This window comes from Marmota flaviventris, chromosome Y (genome assembly GCF_047511675.1).
Source record: "Marmota flaviventris isolate mMarFla1 chromosome Y, mMarFla1.hap1, whole genome shotgun sequence".
NCBI lineage: Eukaryota > Metazoa > Chordata > Mammalia > Rodentia > Sciuridae > Marmota > Marmota flaviventris.
Window position 1 is genome coordinate 12,708,811 of NC_092519.1, and position 19,839 is coordinate 12,728,649.

Here is a 19,839-nt window from a genome sequence, read left to right on the forward strand (position 1 = left end):
TTTTCAGTAGCTCAGAGACCAAAGAAGGTAAAAAACAATACAAAAATCAATGCATGAGACTGAAATTCAGGAGCATTCTGCCTTTCAAGCTTGAGTTTTGTCAGCTAGATAATAATAAATGAAGCTTTGAATGAGATTACATAAAAGTTAATGAAAATGATGTACTTTATAAAGTACATACAAAATTCAGGATGTAATGGGAATATCCAAGACCAAGATACAGACATAAGCCTTATTTTATGCTTGTGTGGCTGGCTATTTGTGTCAGGGAAATTTTTAAACAACAACAAAAAAATTTTTTTTGAGAAGTCACATAACAAATCAGTTCCCTTGACTGGCTGAACAAATGGCTTGTGGAACTAGGGAAAAAAATCATAATTTTTTTTTTAAAGTGATAACTGAAATTCTTGGGTGTTTTGGTTTTCTGAAAGTTTTCTGTGGCAAAATGCTATTTTTTAAGGGGAATTATTTTATTCAATGCTCAATTATGTACAATGAGTACTAGTAAAATAAAACCTAGGCCGATTTAATGATTAGGTTATTTTTGTTTGTTTTTTGTTGCTTAGCTTTTTGAGTTCTTTATATACCCTAGTGATTAGGGCTCTATCTCATGTGTGAGGGGGTAAAGATTTACTCCCAAGATGTAGACTCTCTGTTCATCTCACAGACTGTTTCTTTTGCTGAGAAAGATGTTTGATTCCATCCCATTTATTGATTCTTAATTTTAATTCTTGCGCGCCAGAGTCTTATTAAGGAAGTTGGGACCTAATCCCACATGATGGAGATTAGGGCTTACTTTTTCTTCTATTAGATGCAGGGTCTCTCTTTACTTCAAGTCCTCAATCCACTTTGAGTTGAGTTTTGTGCATGGTGAGAGATAGGGGTTTAATTTCATTTTGTTGCATATGGATTTCCAGTTTTCCCAGCACCATTTGTTGAAAAGGCTATCTTTTGTCCAATGCATGTTTTTGGCACCTTTGTCTAATATAACTGTAACTTTGTGGGTTAGTCTCTTGTGTCCTCTATTCTGTACCATTGTTCTACAAGTCTGTTTTGATTTCAAAACCATACCATTTTGGTTACTATTGCTCTGTAGTATAGTTTAAGGTCTGGTATAGTGATGCCATCTGCTTCAGTCTTCCTGCTAAGGATTGCTTTAGCTCTTCTGGGTCTCTTAGTTTTCCAGATGAATTTCATGTTTGGTTTTTTTTTTCTATTTCTATGAGGAATGCCTTTGGAAACAACCCAATCAGTAAATGGACAAAGGACCTGAAGAGACACTTCTCAGAAGATGATGTACAATCAAATCAACAAATACCTGAAAAATATTAATCATCACTAGCAATTAGAGAAATGCAAATCAAAACCACTCTAAGAATTCATCTCACTCCAGGCAGAATGGCAGCTATCATGAAGATAAACAACAATAAGTGTTGGCGAGGATGCAGGGAAAAAAGTATACTCATACACTGCCAGTGGGACTGCAAATTGGTGCAGCCAATAAGGAAAGCAGTATGGAAATTTCTAGGAAAATTTGGAATAGAACCACCATTTGACCCACCTGTCCCTCTCTTGGGTCTATACTCAAAAGTCTTAAAAAACAGCGTACTACAGGGACTCAGCCACATCAAAGTTTATAGCAGCACAATTCACAATAGCTAGACGCCCTTCAATAGACGCATGGAATAAAAAAAAATGTGGCATATATACTCAATGAAATATTATTCAGTAATAAAAGAGAATAGAATCATGGCATTTGCAGGTAAATGGATGGAGAAGATAATGCTAAGTGAAGTTAGCCAATCCCAAAAAAACAAATGCTGAATGTTTTGGGTTTTTTTTGATACAAAAGAAGGCTGATTCATAGTGGGATAGGGAGCGGGAGCATGGGAGGAACAGATGAACTCTAGATAGGGCAGAGGGGTTGAAGGGGAAGGGATGGGGCAATTAATGAGGGTGGAATGTTAGGATCATTATTATCCAAAGCTTAGTTATGAAGATATAAATTGGTGTGAATATACTAGGTTTACAACCAGAGATATGAAAAATTGTGCTCTACATGTGTAATAAGAATTGTATTGCATTCTGCTATCATATATAAATAAAAAATAAAAACCTATTTGTTATAAAAATTAATAAAGATGTCACTGAAATCCAATTTACAGTTCATTATATATAATTATGTATGTTTAATACATTTTCAATGAAACAAACTATGCTAGAATGTAGAAGTGTTAGCTGTTTACTTCAAGGATAAAATCTCTTTTTGTTGCCAAGCAGGTTAAAACATAAAACCCACAATGGGCTCTTCCACTAATTCTATACCTAATAACCCAATTGCGTAAAGCAGCAATATAAATAAATAAAACATAAATAAATAAATCATAAAATTACATTTATTTATATTGTTTCCACATTCTAATCCTCCAGTATTAAATTTTGAACTGGGCAAAATACATAGAGAAAAAGACTATTTTTTTTAATTGTGAAATTAGAAGCAAAAAAATTTATATCAGACAGCATTTTACACATCAAAAAATGCTTTAAAAGGTTATTTTGATAACTTGTAGTAATTCTGAATAGATGTCTTCCCACAGAAATGCCTTTATTTACTCCCCTAGATTCCCTTCAGAGTGACACACCAAAGAACAGTCCATTGGTGAGATTTAATTGTCTAATTCAAGTAGTTTGCATCTGGTTTCTTTACCATTATTCCAAAGGTGATGGGGGAAGAAAACATTCTACTAAGGCCTAAATAGTTTTCATGAACTATAGCACATGTCTTTAATGACTAGTAAGCAAAAGTATCCATATTAAAACTGTAAACTTGTATAGAAGAACATGTAGCAGCTGTACATTCTCAGTCATTTTTCAAAACATCTTTAAGCAACTTTGAGAACTCCATCTTTACTTATTATCATGTTAAGTTTGAAATTTTTGTTAAATAAATATACAAATTGTTCATGTTCTACTATAGAAATAAAAGACCGCATATAAAAGAAATGATAAGGGCTGGGGTTGTGGTTCAGTGGTAGAGCACTCGCCTAGTGCACAGGAGGCCCTGAATTGATCCTGAGCACCAAATAAAACATAGACAAATAAAGGTATTATGTCCAACTTACAATTAAAAAATAAATATTTTTAAAAATGAAATGATAAAAGATGTGATAGTCATATCCATACTAGACATAACTGTAAAAGGACAACACTCGATGCAGAAAATGTGCACTCATGTAATTTTTTCAACATTTCTGAAGCAATACCAAGAACAAACCTTTTTTTGTAACACATATACATATGTATGTGTGTACACACACACACTATGTAGTTACCTAAGTACTAGTCTCCTAATAATTCAATTCAAATTTCACTTATCACTGTTATAAGTTCAACAACTTTGTACATTATAACTGGTGACCAATCACCTTCTTCAGTCTGTCAAAATGCATGAACATCAGTCAGCTCATAAATTGGGATCAAGTATAGTTGTATACCTCCTGTCTACCAGTGATCAACATGGGCTCATTTCTTTCACAAAAGCAGCCCTGGACATAAAGCTGCAGAAAAGAAACAAACAAAATGGTAACACATGGATGTTAAGCAGTTATATTTTTGTACTTATTCAAAGAATTTAGCAGTAAACCTATCGAAATCAATGAGGAAAATGCTATGACAAAGGAATGGAGATATCACAGAGAATGTGACACCAAGAAAATGAATCATGTTACAAAGATTCTTGAACATAAAAAGTTCAACTTATAAAATGGTAGATGGTCCAAATTCAGAAGTATGTTTGATAATTTGCCAATGCATAGAAACTATGCTGAACTCTACATATGAGTTATATGGCAAGAATGTAAGGTACGGTTTGAACCATAATTATCTCTGACCAAAATTAACATAGGAGCTTTAGGCAGACACTTCATATTCAAACCTAACTTTATCTCCAGTCCCCCAAAGCTCATGTCCATTTCACAATGCAGAATGTATTTTGGCCCTACTCCAAGAGTTCCAATCTCTGCAGTTCACTATTGTCCCAGATTACAAAGTCTTTTTCTGAGACTACAGGCAAACTCCTGGCTGTGAATCTCTCTGAATATCAAAAGCAAGCTACATTTATCCAATAGACAGGGAATAGAGCAAACATTCCCTTTTCAAATATAAATAATACAGACATAGAAGAAGGGATGGGAAAAAAAGACCAAAATGTAGCCAGGCAAACAAGTCTTGTTAGTTCCACCCATGGCATTTGAAGCAAATAAGTTGTTTTCTCCAAAGGGTTTGAGCAGTCCCACCACTTTGTTCTTGCCAGTGGCAGCACACATGGGCTCTTTTGCAGCCAGCAGTTTTCCTCAGCACAGTTCACTTTACTGACATCAATTCCTGGGGTCTCTATTCCAGACGTGGCTTCACCTTTACAGCTTCAAACATTACCCTGTAGGGGCTCCAACACTACTACACTTTGTATGGTCTCCCACTGAAACCTCAATGGAAATATCTAACCCTAAATTCCATAATTCTGCATAATTGGCACCATGAGGATGATGCCAAATTCTGCCCCAAGCTCCCACAGCATCTGAGTTTTCTGGAAAAGGGGTTTCTGCAGCTTCTAAGTGCCTGGAGAGCTGAGCCTGGTGAAACAACTTCTTAGGCTCCCCTGTGGAAACAAGGAACTCTATTAATCTCTTCTGAAAGGAATTTTCTTTTTTTGTATACTAGAGCCTACAATGGGTGTTGTCCTGAGAATTTCTGATATTTTCTGGAGGCATCTTTCCTATTGTCTTTATGCAAAGTCTCTTCAAGCACAACTTTCTTGGTTTCACTTTTAATCTTCATCACTGCTATCTACTTCTGAGTAAAGCTCACTAAAAGCTACTGGCAATATATCCATACTGCCTTAATGCTGTAATGCCTTGAAACTTTCTCTTGAATTAGTTCATCACTTTTAAAATTCAGCCTCACAAAAAATAAGTTGAACATGAGCAAAATATAGAAAAGTTCTTTGCCAGAACACATGTAGCCTCTAGTCTGATTCCCAATAGTTCTCATATCCCTCTGACAACTCGAGCAGTGGGCATTCCTATTGGCATTTTTGTCTTCTGACCTTCCATCAGAATTGCTCATTAAGCTTTTCTTATGGTATTCTGTGTTTTATTCAGCCTGCATTTTTTCCAGACTCCTCCCACAAATTATAACCAAAGCCTTCTCAACCAAAGTTGATAGTCATAGCATCAATACAATTTCTCGATACCAGTTTCTGTGTTGGGCAGTTTTTCATTGCTATGATTAAAATACCTTACAAGAACAACTTGGAGGAGGTGAAGTTTATTTTGGCTCAGAGTTTCAGAGACCCAGTTCATGGTGGGCAGATCCATTTCTCTAGATCCAAAATCATCAGATGAGCATTGTGGAGAAGTACTGTTTACCTTATGGAGGCTGAGAAGCAGAGAGAAGTGGTAAGAGAGTTCAGGAAAGATGAATCCTTCCAGTGCAAGCCTCCAGTGACCCATCTCCTGCCATGCCCCATCTACATTTCCACACAACCATTCCACTCACATTAGAATGGACTGATCAGGTTATAGCTCTCTTAATTTAATCATCTCTCTGAATACATTGTTACATTAAAAGATTTTGCAGAACATCCCATTTCCAAACTAACACTTGACAAATATTTTACAAAATAAAATATTTAGTTCTCAATGTTTAATGCTTTAAATTGCTATGCTAATATGTATGGTTTTCCTTTTTTCTTTTCTTATACGTTAATTACATATTATTAAATTTTTCTTTTTTTAATAGAATGTTAAACAATTACAGAATGATTAAAATTTGTTTTTCTATTATTGAGTACTGCTTTACCTTGCAGTAACTGCTTCATTGTATACCAAATATATTACCCTTTATTGATTTATACTGCATGGAAACAAGGCATGTTTTATCAAATTAGCATGAAAATGAGGTTAACTATCCTGACAAGTTAGTTTACCCATGTCATCATGTTAGCAGATAGCAAATGGGGATTTGGATATAGACAGTCTAATTTTAAGTCTAAAACTCATTTCATGAATTGAATAGGGATGTAAATATGGGTGGGTAGCTAACAGAAAGTGCACACAAAATTCAATATGCTCTCTACAAATGCCTCAGTGAATTCAAACTTGGTATTCTTAAGGACTTATCAAATTTATACAGAACTTAAGTTAGATTTTATTTGTATGTTTTGGATAAAAAGAAAAGCAAACATAAACTAAGTAATGATTTAAGTAGATCTAAAACACAAAGCAGTGAGTTTTGAGATCTGAAATAGTATAATTTAAGCTTACTCTAATTGAAGAAGGAAAAATTTGTCTTATACATCAAGCAATGTTAAATATTGTCAAAATGTTAACACAAAATAAATATATGTGTTAACAATAAACCTAGGTAGGTGGTATACTCAAAACATGTTCACTGACATTTGAATGATAACATATATTTGAATATATCCTTGAGATCCTTGGGATTAAATTAAACCATCGGTCACAGATTTCTTAAGGAAAAAATATATATTTATAGCCACTATTCCAAATAAATGTCAAGAAAGTTATTGGTCTGAAGTGTGAGGAGTAAAAATTTGTTCCCATGATGTAGGCTCCCTATTTACCTCTTTTATTGTTTCTCTTGCTGAGAGAAAACTTTTCAGTTTAAGTAAGTCCCATTTGTTGATTTTTGTTATCAACTTTTGTGCTATGGGTGTCCTATTAAGGAATTTGGAGCCCTAATATCCAGAGTATACAAAGAACTCAAAAAATTAAACAATAAGAAAACAAATAACCCAATCAACAAATGGGCCAAAGACCTGAACAGACACTTCTCAAAGGAGGACATACAATCAATCAACAAGTACATGAAAAAATGCTCAACATCTCTAGCAGTCAGAGAAATGCAAATCAAAACCACCCTAAGATACCATCTCACTCCAGTAAGATTGGCAGCCATTATGAAGTCAAACAACAACAAGTGCTGGAGAGGATGTGGGGAAAAGGGTACTCTTGTACATTGCTGGTGGGACTGCAAACTGGTGCGGCCAATCTGGAAAGCAGTATGGAGATTCCTGGGAAAGCTGGGAATGGAACCACCATTTGACCCAGCTATTGCCCTTCTTGGACTTTTCCCTGAAGACCTTAAAAGAGCGTACTACAGGGATACTGCTACATCGATGTCTTTTTGGTCTCAAGATATGTCTACTTATATTCGTGTTATGAAATTTGATAGGTAAGAACCATTAAATACCATGGGGCACTTTTCTATCTTATCCTTAGGTTCTAGCCTAAAATTTTATACTTAAATTTTCCACACTTAAGAATTTATGGCAATATAAAATGAAGCCATATGTAAGTTTATTGTCTGTCATAGCTGTTACATTTGTGTCATAAAACCCATGTGAGCCTGTTGATCCTTTATATTAATTTTCACTACTGAAAAATTTTAAAGAAAAAATGTAATAAAGGTAACACCAACTGTTGAATCTCTGAAAGTAGTATAAGATTTAACTGTGGCTAAAGAAGATAAACTACCTCAAGTTTGATTTCATTTTACTATATTGGTAATTTAAAAGAAAGATTATGATATAATCTGACACTAACAGTGTCAGTGCATATGACAAATTACATTAGTAACTGGGGCTAATCATGCTTATTTCTAAGAAGTAAAGCAAAAAAGAAGCTGCTAATCAGATTCCTAAATAATTCAGCACTCCTTAAAAAGCTAATAATTAATCAGGAAATCCATGCTTCTGTAAAAACCTTAGTATTTTTATGATAAAACTGCAGTGGAATAAAAAGGCATGTAGCTACCAAGTAAAGCATGTAGGCATATAAATTAGTGCATTTTCTCTTTACTAGTAATATGTTATGGGTCACTTCAGTCTTTTCAAGTTATTTTTTTTCCTGTGAAAATATTTTGTTTCTTTCAAAAAGGAAATAAATACTTTTGTTCTAAATACCCTAAGTAACAATTCTAATAATAAAATATTTGTTTTCTAAAACTTAAAAGCTACTGTTATAATTGCTGCCTTCATTTATACAAAAACTGCCAGTCTCTTGAAAATTGTTAAAACAAAGCAAAACAGAAAGAATAGGAAAAGGTTAGAAATATGGAATGAAGTTATGATATTACATACAACTATATTGGTGAATTTCACCTTACAAATATCTAGAACACACCAACTCAAAAACAAATAATAGAAGAAAGATCAGTAAAGTAGAGGAAGAGTAATAGGAATGCAGAAGGAAAGAAGAAGCATTGGGAACTGAAGTGAATGAAGCAAATTATATTCCACATAATGCACTAATTAAAAACAAAAATAAAAGCCTCCATAATCCAATAAAAAGAAAGAAAGATCTGTATAACAGGAAAACATGAGGAGGGAGAAGAAGAGGGAAAGAATAAGTACTAGGACCTGATTTGGAGCAAATTATAGCCAATCCTTTTATCATTTTGTCAAGATGAACCCCAATATTATGTAAATGTAGTACACACTAAACAAAAAACATAAAAATCTAACAAATGTATTCCTTGACAGCTATAGATCCAAAGAAAGGCCACTAAAATGATCACAGAGATTCACCAGCAATACAGGAAAAACCAGAATTTTTTAAACTGTAAGATATATATATATATATATATATATAGATATATATAGATATATAGATATATAGATATAGATATAGATATAGATATATATATATATATATATATATATATATATATATATATATATACACACACATAATTTCCAGAGTATTTGAAATGTACATCTTTGAATAATGAAGGAAAAAAGAAAAAGAAAACACAAAAGAGGCCCACAACAAAAAAAGCAGCAATCGGTACAAACTCCTTCTAAGAAAGCCCTGAAGTTGTACTTGACAAACAAACTGTTATAAACATGTTTGAAGAAATATGTTTAAGAATAAAATAAATCATGTTTAAAAATATTTAAGGAAATTAAAAGACTAATGTCCTACAAATGATACTTTGAAAAATGCATAAATTATTTAAAACAATAGTAATTCAGGAGATGAGAAAGAAGTTGAATGACTTCAGAATGCCACTTTCAAACAAACTAAAACAGACAAACAAGAGAGAATAAAATACTATAAGTCAACTAGACCTAAGAGACATTTACGGAAAACCCCTCCTGATAATATGAAAAGAATATTTCTCAAAGGCTCATGTGTTGAAGGTTTGGTCTCCAATGTAGGAATGTTCAAGGTGAGACTTTTGGCAAATGATTGGATCATTAGGGCTCTACCTTCTTCAATAAATATTTTCTCCATAGTACTAGGCAAGGCAGTGACAGATGTTAACTTCCCATCCTTTATCATTACCCACATGTATTGATGGATACATGATTGATGGATTCATAATTGAAAGGACTACTGGGAGGTGTTAAAAACTATAGGAGGTGGGGCCTAGTTGAAGAGACTATATCCTTTGAAGTAAGCCTTTTGCCTGTATCTTATCCTGGACTCTTCATTTTTTTTTCTCTGCCTCTTTCTCTCTCCCCTCAGCTATAAGCTGAGGAGCTATCACCCACCAAGCCCTTCTGTCATGGGGTTTCTGCCTCATAACATAAACAAAAAGCTGACTTGCTCTTCCAGACTTGGATTGCAAGAACTATAGATTTCAAAATAAAATGATGAAACTGTGTGTGTTCGCGCACACCTGTAGTCCCAGAGCCTGAAGCAGAAGGATCAACTGAAAACAGAAATTCAAAGCCAGACTGGACAACACTGTGAGACTCCTTCCACTCAATTAAAAAAAAAAAAAAAAGTAAAAAGTAAACACATGGGCTGGGGATGTGGCTCAAGCGGTAGCGCACTTGCCTGGCATGCGTGCGGCCCGGGTTCGATCCTCAGCACCACATACAAACAAAGATACTGTGTCCGCTGATAACTAAAAAATAAATATTAAAAAAAAAAAGTAAACACATTAATTAAAAAAGAACACTATCATACTTACACAGTATCATACTTATTTTAGAAAATTTAATTGAAGAATATTCTAGAAATATTTTAGAAAGAAAATGGACAATTGAGCTTCATGAAAAACATCATACCTACCTATCTTCTTATTTCTCTAGGGAGCAGATAAAATGACAGCCTGTGTTACTACTATTTCACAGACTGGCCCTTGGGAATCATCATCTGTAAAAACTAGAGTATGTAGCAGAAAGCCATCAAATGAATTAGGATATAATGATCCATCCATAGTACTGTTCTACACAAAGAGACTATTTACAACATATTATATTTAAAATAATAATAGAAATTAAAAACTGTGTTGAATCACTTTTCTTATACATGTACCATCAAGTTTGGGAATTATTTTGAATTAGAAAAATACTATAGTCTCTTAATAAGTGTAAAAATATTGTAGTCCCTTAAGTGTTGATGACAGAATGGTGTCAAAGTATGTACTGAAACTGGCTAAAAGGAGAAACATTGTTATCTAGGAAATATTAATGATTTATTAAATAACAAGGGCACAGAACAAATTTGTTTTGTTTTTATATTTTTGGTACTAGGGATTGAACCCAGGAGAGATTAACCACTGAGCTACATCCCCAACCCTTTTATTTTTTATTTTGAGAGAGAGTCTCTCTAAGTTACTCAGGGCCTTGCTAAGTTGTGGAGGGTGGTTTGAACTTGTGATCCTCTAGCCTCAGCCTACATGTTCACTGGGATTATAGGTGTGGTGCGTCACCCAGCACAGAGTACAAATTTGAATATAATTTTTACCTGATAATCTCGAAGGCCAACCAATATGATGTCTGAGGAATTTATCCAAACCTGTAAAGATAATTTACTGACATTTTAAAAATATAAATAATTTAAAAAGAAACAACTTAAATGAATCATCCCACAAAAAAATATTTTATTCACCCACTTTGTAAACTATCAAAAATTAGGGGACCAAAGATTAATGATAGAGCACACTGCCCTAGCATGCACAAGGATCTGGATTCCATCCCAAGTATTATTTTTTAAAAAATGCAAAGATAAGATAAAACTATAGTATAATACTCTACATGTAGCCTACTAAAATATGAAATTTTATTTCAATTACTTAAGAGCTTAAAACTTCAAAGAAAAGATCATGCATCAAGGAAAGTGACTAAACATCAAAAACTATCTTAAAATATTTATTTATCCAAAATACGAAAGAATTACTATCTACATAAATGTAGCCGTTCAGAAATCAATCTACATAAAAATGACCTCCTCTTGTCTGAATGTGTGTCTCTTACATGCGCATATTAAAATCAGGAGATGGGAGTCTGGGGGAGTTGTTGTTTAGGTCAGGAGAGCAGAATTCTCATGAATAGTATTAATGCTTTTATTAAATAGGTCCTAGAATGCTTCATGGTTCCATATCAAGGCTCTGAAAGTACTATCAATCAGAAAGCAGGCCATCTTTTAAAATCACCAGATTTTAAACCACCTCTAGACAAAAATAGTCTTCAGAACTGGAATAAATTACTATTCATAAGTCACCCAAGCTGTAGTATTTTGTTACAGGAGCCTCAAAAGAATAAGCCTTAAAAGTGCCGCTAATTTGTTAAAGAATGAATAACAGACCCAAAAATATTTTTTTATAAACAGATTACTGAAATCCCCTAATACAAAATAACAACATCTAATAGTATGAGAAGCATAAAGGCTAATTAGCCAGAAAACATGTTTCATGGCCTTAAAAGATGAATTTTTAATGACTTCTACTTATAACATGGGGCAATAAATAAATAATTAATCAAATAATTTTAAAACTGTCTTAATGGGCTATGATAAGGAATCTGTTATCTAACATATTCCATATTCAAATTTCCCTAGCATCACTTATGATTATTTCCCCTAATACAAAATCTATTAAGGAACATGATCCATTAATTATCCATTTCTATAGTCTCTTTTAATCTCCATGTTATTTTTCATGGAGTCTAGACCATTTGTTTTATGAATTAGATTTGTCAGATTATTTTCTCCCTTATTATTATATCTACTGTGATATATTATATCTACTGTAGATATCCAGCAGAAATATAATATTAAGTGAAGCAAATGATAAAGATCAAAGATATTCTTATTTAAATGTCATATAAATCACAGCTCTGTTCTATAAATATCTTTTCAAAACTGAATTTGCTTTCATATTAAAATGTTTTTATAATCAACTGAATCTTGAAGTAAATAAATCTACATATTTACCTTTTTTCTCAACTTTCCTCTAATATGGCATAACCTCTTAATACCATCAAAACACACTGCTTCTAATCGTCCATTTCCCAACATTTTGATTACCTGAGCATACACTGAGGAAGAAAAAAAAGATGATATATCATTCAACATTCATTTCAATTTAGTAGTGTATTAGGTAAAATTTAGAATAGACAATAAAACTTTATTTGTACTGCTACATTTGAATCAAACTTTATCTTTTTTTAATGAATATAGTTTGAACAGTAAAATGTCTATCCTGAAAGCCCTTTTGTAAGGTGACACAAATTCTAATTTTATCCCAAGAAATAAAAAAATATATATATATTTAATTGACAATTTCTAAACCTATCCTAGCCATGCTTTTATGTGATAATTCCTTTTAGAGTAATAAAGAACAAATCAAGTAGTTTGCGCCCAAACACAATTGTCTATTCCATGAAGAGTCATCTCTATATTACAAATGTTTTAGTTATATATTTATTTTGAATAAATCAATTACCTATTGCTTTTATTACTGCATGTTGTTCTTCTAAATACAAGGTGGCTCATTTCAAAATAGATACTGTCCCATATGGACACAGTCATATTTTTATTCTCCTTTCCCTCAAACTTAGGGAGGAATTAACAGTTTAATTATTAGGAGAAATGAAGAAAAGCAAAATGGAGGCACAAGGACTACTACTCAGGATTATGATTAAGAAGGCTTTGGCTTAAAAAAAATTAAAACAGAATCAATGCATGGAAGGAAGACTACTCTAGATAGGGAATAGGGGTGGGAGGGAAAGGGAGGGAGAAGGGGAATAGCAAGGATGGTGGAAGGAGACCCTCATAATTATACAAAATACATATATGAAGATGTGAATTGGTGTCAATATACCTTATATACAAACAGAGATATGCTAAATGGTGGTAAATGGTGTATTATATGATAAATGGTGGTATAATGGTATATTAAGAATTGTACGCAAAAAAAAAAATAACAATAATAAGAGAGCTCAAGTGTAATGACATAATTTGGCATAAACATACTTTATATATAGAGTTACAAAAAATTGTGCTGTGAATGGATGATCATGACTGTAATGCATTCCACTATTGTCATGTATGTAAGAAATAATAAAATAAATAAATAAATAAAAGGAGCATAAGTTAAAAAGTCTTACCTTGACCATCCTCTTTAAAAACCAACTCTCTTTTCTCAGATTCATTTTCATTTTTACCTCTGCGTCTATTTTTACCTCCTTTACCTAAATAAAGGTAAGTAAAAAAATTTAACCATAATTATCTGCATAATGTCTGTTAGCTAAATTCTAAAACCAAGCGCTTTTAAAATGTATTTTTAAAAATCAAGAAAAATTAAATGCATATCTCTTTAGCACTGCCATATTAACAGAACAATAAATAAATATTTTAAAAAGCTAACCTAATTTTATCAATCAGATTTATAATTTGATTGATATAATTTGATATTCATTTATATCCAATACCAAATATTCCTACCATCAATGCCTTACCTTTCTTGAACATGTTGTTTAGATAATTATTTTCTAAAATAAAAGTATATATATTAAAGTACATAGAAAAAGATATAGCCCAGGGAAAAATATTAATACTGTGTATACTTCCAAAATAAACAACCATCGTTTCCTTCTTTTTCTCTCAAATAATGAGCCATATGCCCCAGACCTTTCTTTCTTTCTTTATTTGTTTGTTTATTTATTTATTTATTTGAGTCAAAATCTTGCTGAATTGTTCAGAGCCTGAATAAGTTGCTGAGGCTGGCTTTGCAACTATGATCCTCCTGTCTCAGCCTCAAGAGATGCAACATCATGCCTGGCTCCATTCTTTATTATAGTATATTTAACTCCACTCAATAATTTGTCCTGCATATCTTTTCATGTCAATAAGTATAGATGTGGATCCAACATTTTAATCCTTAAAATACATTTTTTCCTTATTCTGGCATCCTTTACTGTTTCCCTTTTATTAAATTATGCTGCATTAAAGTCCAGTCTACAACTTACAGCAGATGGATGTAGAGAAGCAGTAATCGAGAATAAAAAGTTTTTTATCTACTTTCTTAGGTTTTTCATAACCTATACTAGTTTAAGACTCACAGCAAAGAAAGAGAAAATCAAGTTCTCCATCACCCTATATTTTCACCAGAACCTTACCATGCTAAAGATTTATAAACAAATTTCACTATTTTTTTCTCTGAATTTTAACATATTAATAAGGTCAAACACATAAGTATATATTTTATTTCTTTATTAGATTTTCAATTAAGTAGTCACAGAATTGGGATACTTCTCCAAAATATTTTATTCCCATTCCAAAATCTACAATAGCAGTCATTGCCAAAAAATGGGAGAAAGGTTGAGAGTAGCAATAATAAAAGACCAATGGTTGGAATTTAAAAAAAAAAAAAAAATCCCAAAATAGAATGTGTGAATTATCACTACAAAGACATCTAATTCTCAAATGCACCAACTCACTCTTGCAACAGTTCCCCCAATGCTCTGTGCTGCTACAAAACATAGGTAAACTTCTACAATTTCTGTTCTCAATCAATTCAGTATCTGAGGTATTGACAGGACACACCAAAACTAACTTACTAGAAATGAAAAAAATGTTCTATATATAGCATCAATCATGCCAGAACTTCAAATATTACTATAAGCTACATTAGGGAATGGATTGTTGAGTTATATACCAAACTTTTTTTTTATATGAATAAACATGAATATATCTTTTAAAAGAATGGCAATTTAAAAACCTACTTGGACATAGTTTGGCATGAACATACTTTATATAAAAACTCCAATGCATCTTAGCCTATATGAGTAAGCCAAAGGATACCCATTTTCTTGATGTGGGGAATGGTTTGTAAAATTTCTAGAGGAAACTGTGGAGTAAGAATGGGCTGAAATCAAAATCCATTCAACATACAGCCCAATATAGTTAGACAGCTCTCATCAAGCCAATACTGCAAAACTTCAAAATTTTCCTTTTAAAAAGGAAATTGTTACTGGGAATGCTACTACTCAGCTATTTTTATTTAGTTTATTATTTAATTCTATTCTTTTTATTCTTTCCCCCTCTATTCTATTTTCTCAGCTTTGCCATCAGGCCTAGCTAAATTGTCAAGTGTGAGAATAATAAATTTCATTTCTACATCAGTGAGTAACATCTTCTAAAATCCAGGATCTTAAAAAATACCAATCTATCAAGAAAACTAGAAGATTACAGATTTATTTACATGTGCAGGAATGAAAGCGTGGTACTTATCTGCAGAATAAGAGGAAGAAATTTAGAAAGGGTTCACAGACTTTTGAACCTATCCTGTAATTCTTATATTCAGTGGTATGGTTCTCCAGGAGTTCATTATATTATATATTATATATATATATATTTTAAATGTTTCTAAAATATTATATAATTTGTTATAAATTTACTAAAGTATACTATTTACCCTGGATTTTTTTCCAAGTAAAAGTGCAATTTAAATTCTCTTCAGATAATATTAAAACTGTGCATAAAACAATTAAAGCTCAGTTTATTCTACTATAAAATATTTGTTTTATAAACTTAATCCAAAATTTATATACCTCTTCCTTAATTCAGATATGTTCTTTTGTTAAAAAGTCCTAACCCACAAGAATGAAAGGACAACCATTTTTTTTTTCCCCTAAAGTTTAAGTGAGGCATGTGGATAGAGAATTAATAAATATTCATTGAACGTTACTAATTGTTAAGTGAGCTATTTTTTCCTTCAGAATTTATAGCCTAGTTTGGGCTTCAACTTTTCATCACTAGAAATAAAAAGTGAGAACCAAATACCTTCTGACGATATTTGGTAACTAGGGATTATATTTGTTATAATCTGGGAGGTAATTAGAGATTATATAGGTTAACGAAAAAATACTTTTGTAGTAGGAAAAAGATGTACTTCTTTCCATACCCCAAATAATCGGCAGTAAAAGTACTGCTACAAAAATGATCAATCAGTTGGTTTCAGAGAAGTGAAGATGTAATGCCTGAAGGAGTTAATTCTTCCCTCATTCCAATTGGCAATAAAACTATGCTACAAAATGGTTTTGCGGAAAATAAGGTGAAACGCCTGTGGGTCAGTGCACGGTAAACAAAAGAGACAGAATCGCTACCAAGTGTCATAGAGTAAGTACAGGTAATAGCTACAAAAAGAAATACAGTAAAATGCCTGTTGCCCCCTGTGAAGTAAAAAGGAGAAGTTGTCCAGGTCCCCACAAAACAAACAAGCAAACAAACAAACAAAAACACTTTTCTGGTGAGCTGTCATTCCTATTTAAAACCACCATTACCATGAAACCAGTTTCTCTGTTTGTATCTAGAGTTTTCTTAAAGAAATCAAGGGCATTAAAAACCTTAATTCCATAAAAGGAATTTCAGTAACGAATTTCTGTAATGTGCGTTCTTTCATCTCTACATAGGTTAGGCCCCCTATTTTGGAAATTCCCAGTAAACTTATTCTCACCTCTAGTTCGTGAACATTTAAGCAATAAATAAAGAAATAATGTGAATGGTCCCTATTCGTGTTTATTCTCAATATAGACATGTTCGGGGATGGGGGGTAAGGAAAAGTTGGAAGGTGGTCAAACTCTGTAAAGGGCTGGGCTAAAATGAATCACTAAAGCAAACCTTAAAATGTTTAAGGGTTCCACCGTCCCTTTCGACAAGTTACTGAAGCGCCGGGGTCTAGCACCAAGCACCCGCAAAAGGCCACATTTTCCCGCCTGGGAGTCCTAGAAAAATGGCTTCCGCTCCATATCAAGGCGACCAAACTGAGAAACAGGAGTAACTTCCTCGGACCTTTGGAGAGCTGAGATGCAGGCATTTCCGTGAGTGAAAAGTAAGAACTGACCCTGCCTACACTACGGGCATCAGACCCGAAATTATGGGGGAAAAGTACCAAGCCTAAATAGAGCCCCGGTTTGGTAATCTCATCTCATTACCTTTATTCTTAGGCATGGCAGTAACAGCAACAACTTTTACGATGGTCGCTGCCAACTCCTTTCCCCTTGAGAAAGCTGGAAGTATCTATCAGTCGCAAGTTGAGTAAACAAATGTGTACCTACCGGATCTCTCCCATAAATCACAACAGTACACTATGACAAAACAGCAAATGGCGACTGAGCTACCTAGACTCCGGTGGCCTGTAGGGTCCTCTTTTACCCCTCCTCCACTTCAAGTTACTGCATGGGCGTGATCAACTGACTGATACCTCTGAACAAACACAAAAGGTACTGGAGTACAATTTGAGGGAGGATGAATGAAATGTGTACCTGCCTTGCAAGCAGTAATAACAGGAGTCCGGGTGGAATAGGCAGGATCTGGGTATCTGCTGCTGCACAAAAACAGATGTCAGTGAAATGTGCAACTGAAACTTAATAAATCAGTGTACAATGGAGTATTTATTTATCCATGAAAAGAATGAAATCGTCTTATCCCTATGAAACTGGAAATCATTATGTTAAATTGCCGCAGTCTGGCTGGGCACACAATCACCAGCCACCACACAGCTTGTAGATTCAAACAGCAACTCTTTATTCCCGAACTCACACCAGCCGTCTACAATCACTTCTGGGGAAATCCACGTTCTCTGCCCAAATCCACCTTCTCTGCCCAAATCCACCTCCACTGGGCTTCTATCTCCCAAATATACTGTCTGAATCCCGTGAGAACTCAAGGGGAACTCAGGCAGCAGGATATGCCCTATTCCCAGCAGGAATAATCTTAAACCTTAAACCTGGAACCTAAACTGGGAACGCCCTAATCCGCCTTGGTCCTTGAGCAAGGTCACCTACATTCAATGTCACTGCAACATGGGGTACGCTGGCAAGGAAATTGTCATACCTACTTGGCTAATGGCTCCCAGCATCTCCCCCTTTCTGATTAATTAAACAACAAGCAATGTGGCTTAAGGACCGTGCCTGGTAGGTTGTCCAATTCAACATATGGTTCTTACCCGTCATCGGAAAACTGACCTTTAGGCGTCAGCCTCCTGTCTTAGGTTGATACCACAGCAATTGGATCATACCCATCACTGACTACCGGTCCAGCATACAGCCATACTTGTGGATAGGTCTATGCACCAGTGGGGGGGTGAGGTTCTTTGCCTCACCTCTGTTGGCCCCCAAATTTGGCCTTGGTGCCAGTGGGGGAGTGAGGTTAATGTGGCTTATGGACCGTGCCTGGTAGGTTGTCCAATTCAACATATGATTCTTACCCGTCATCGGAAAACTGACCTTTAGGCGTCAGCCTCCTGTCTTAGGTTGATACCACTGCAACTGGATCATACCCGTCACTGACTACCGGTCCAGCATAAGCCATTGGCCCCCAAATTTTAGACCATCACTAGCAGAAGGGAGGAGGATACAGAAATGCCACGACACCAAGCCAATTGAGGGCTCCTTGGGAAAAAATTGCATCACTGGTGACACCATCAGCAAAGATATGTCAGCACTACCACAATTAACATGGGGTGTGCTGGCAAGGAAATAAAAATTGCATCACTAGTAACACCATCAGCAAAGATATGTCAGCACTACCACAACTAACATGGGGTGCGCTGGCAAGGAAATAAAAATTGTATCACTGGTTAATCACTGTAGCAGATGTAAGAATAGCCAAGCTGGAGCTCTGGATATCAGCTGTTATGGATTTGAGTCAAATCATCTTCTTTTCCATCTGTAGAAATTGTTTTAGTTAATCTTTCTGGAATCCAAATCGGCTGCTGTTCTCCCTGTGGAAAAACACAAACAGACCCCCGACTCCAGACAATCACTGGGTCAGGACCTTTCCATTGTCCTGTTAGAATATCTTTCCAAAGTACTTTAGGCTTATGTACATTTTTTGGATACATATGTCTTTCAGCAGCACTAAGTCCTGATGAATCCAAATTTAAAAAGTTTAGAGTAAAAAGCGTTATTTTAAGTTTATCTTTGGGGGATATATACCCCCTTCCAATTCCCTCTTTTTGCTTTAATAAGTATATGTCTGTATCTAATAGTTGTCTTAGCTTTTTGCATTTTCTATCTGAAATACCTTACTTGACATTTTCAACCATTTTTTTTTATTTTATTTCTATCTTCTAGTTTTTTTCTAAGGTTTGTATATTTACCCTTAGTTGCTTATTTTCCTCCTAGTTTTTTTTTTTTCTTCCTATTTTGTGGGTTTAAAATTCTTGTCTTCCTACATCTTTTCTATCTTTCTACATCCTCTTTATCTTTTTTCTTTTTAACTTTCTATACTTCAGTCTTTAAAGTTTTTCACTTTAAATTTTTAATCTTCTTTATCTAAATATCTTTTATCCTATTATCTTCCCATTTTTTTTAAAGTAATGCCTTTAAGATTAAGCTTCTTTCCTCCATCATGAAGGCATTTTAACCACCTTTAATTTAACCTTTTAAAGCCTTTTAATTATCATCTATACTGTACTTTTAAATGTACTTTTTCACCACCTACAACTTCAATCTTTTAAAGGAGGCTTAGATTTTGTTTAAATCGCTTCAATGTTAGTTTACATGGCTGCCCTTCAACC

General features: G+C 33.9%; 1 protein-coding gene across 1 annotated transcript in view; it reads right to left on the reverse strand.

The window, feature by feature from the left end:
• The window catches only part of LOC139703580 (eukaryotic translation initiation factor 1A, Y-chromosomal-like), a 29,065-nt gene extending 11,798 nt beyond the window's left edge, over positions 1 to 17,267 (reverse strand). Inside the window, exons 1-4 of the mRNA XM_071607071.1 lie at positions 17,252 to 17,267; positions 13,424 to 13,507; positions 12,249 to 12,352; positions 10,782 to 10,832 (exon numbers count right to left, since the gene is read on the reverse strand). Of these exons, the coding sequence (XP_071463172.1) occupies positions 10,782 to 10,832; positions 12,249 to 12,352; positions 13,424 to 13,507; positions 17,252 to 17,267 (255 nt within the window). The remainder of the gene's footprint in view (positions 1 to 10,781; positions 10,833 to 12,248; positions 12,353 to 13,423; positions 13,508 to 17,251) is intronic.
• Between the last annotated feature and the right edge of the window lie 2,572 nt (positions 17,268 to 19,839).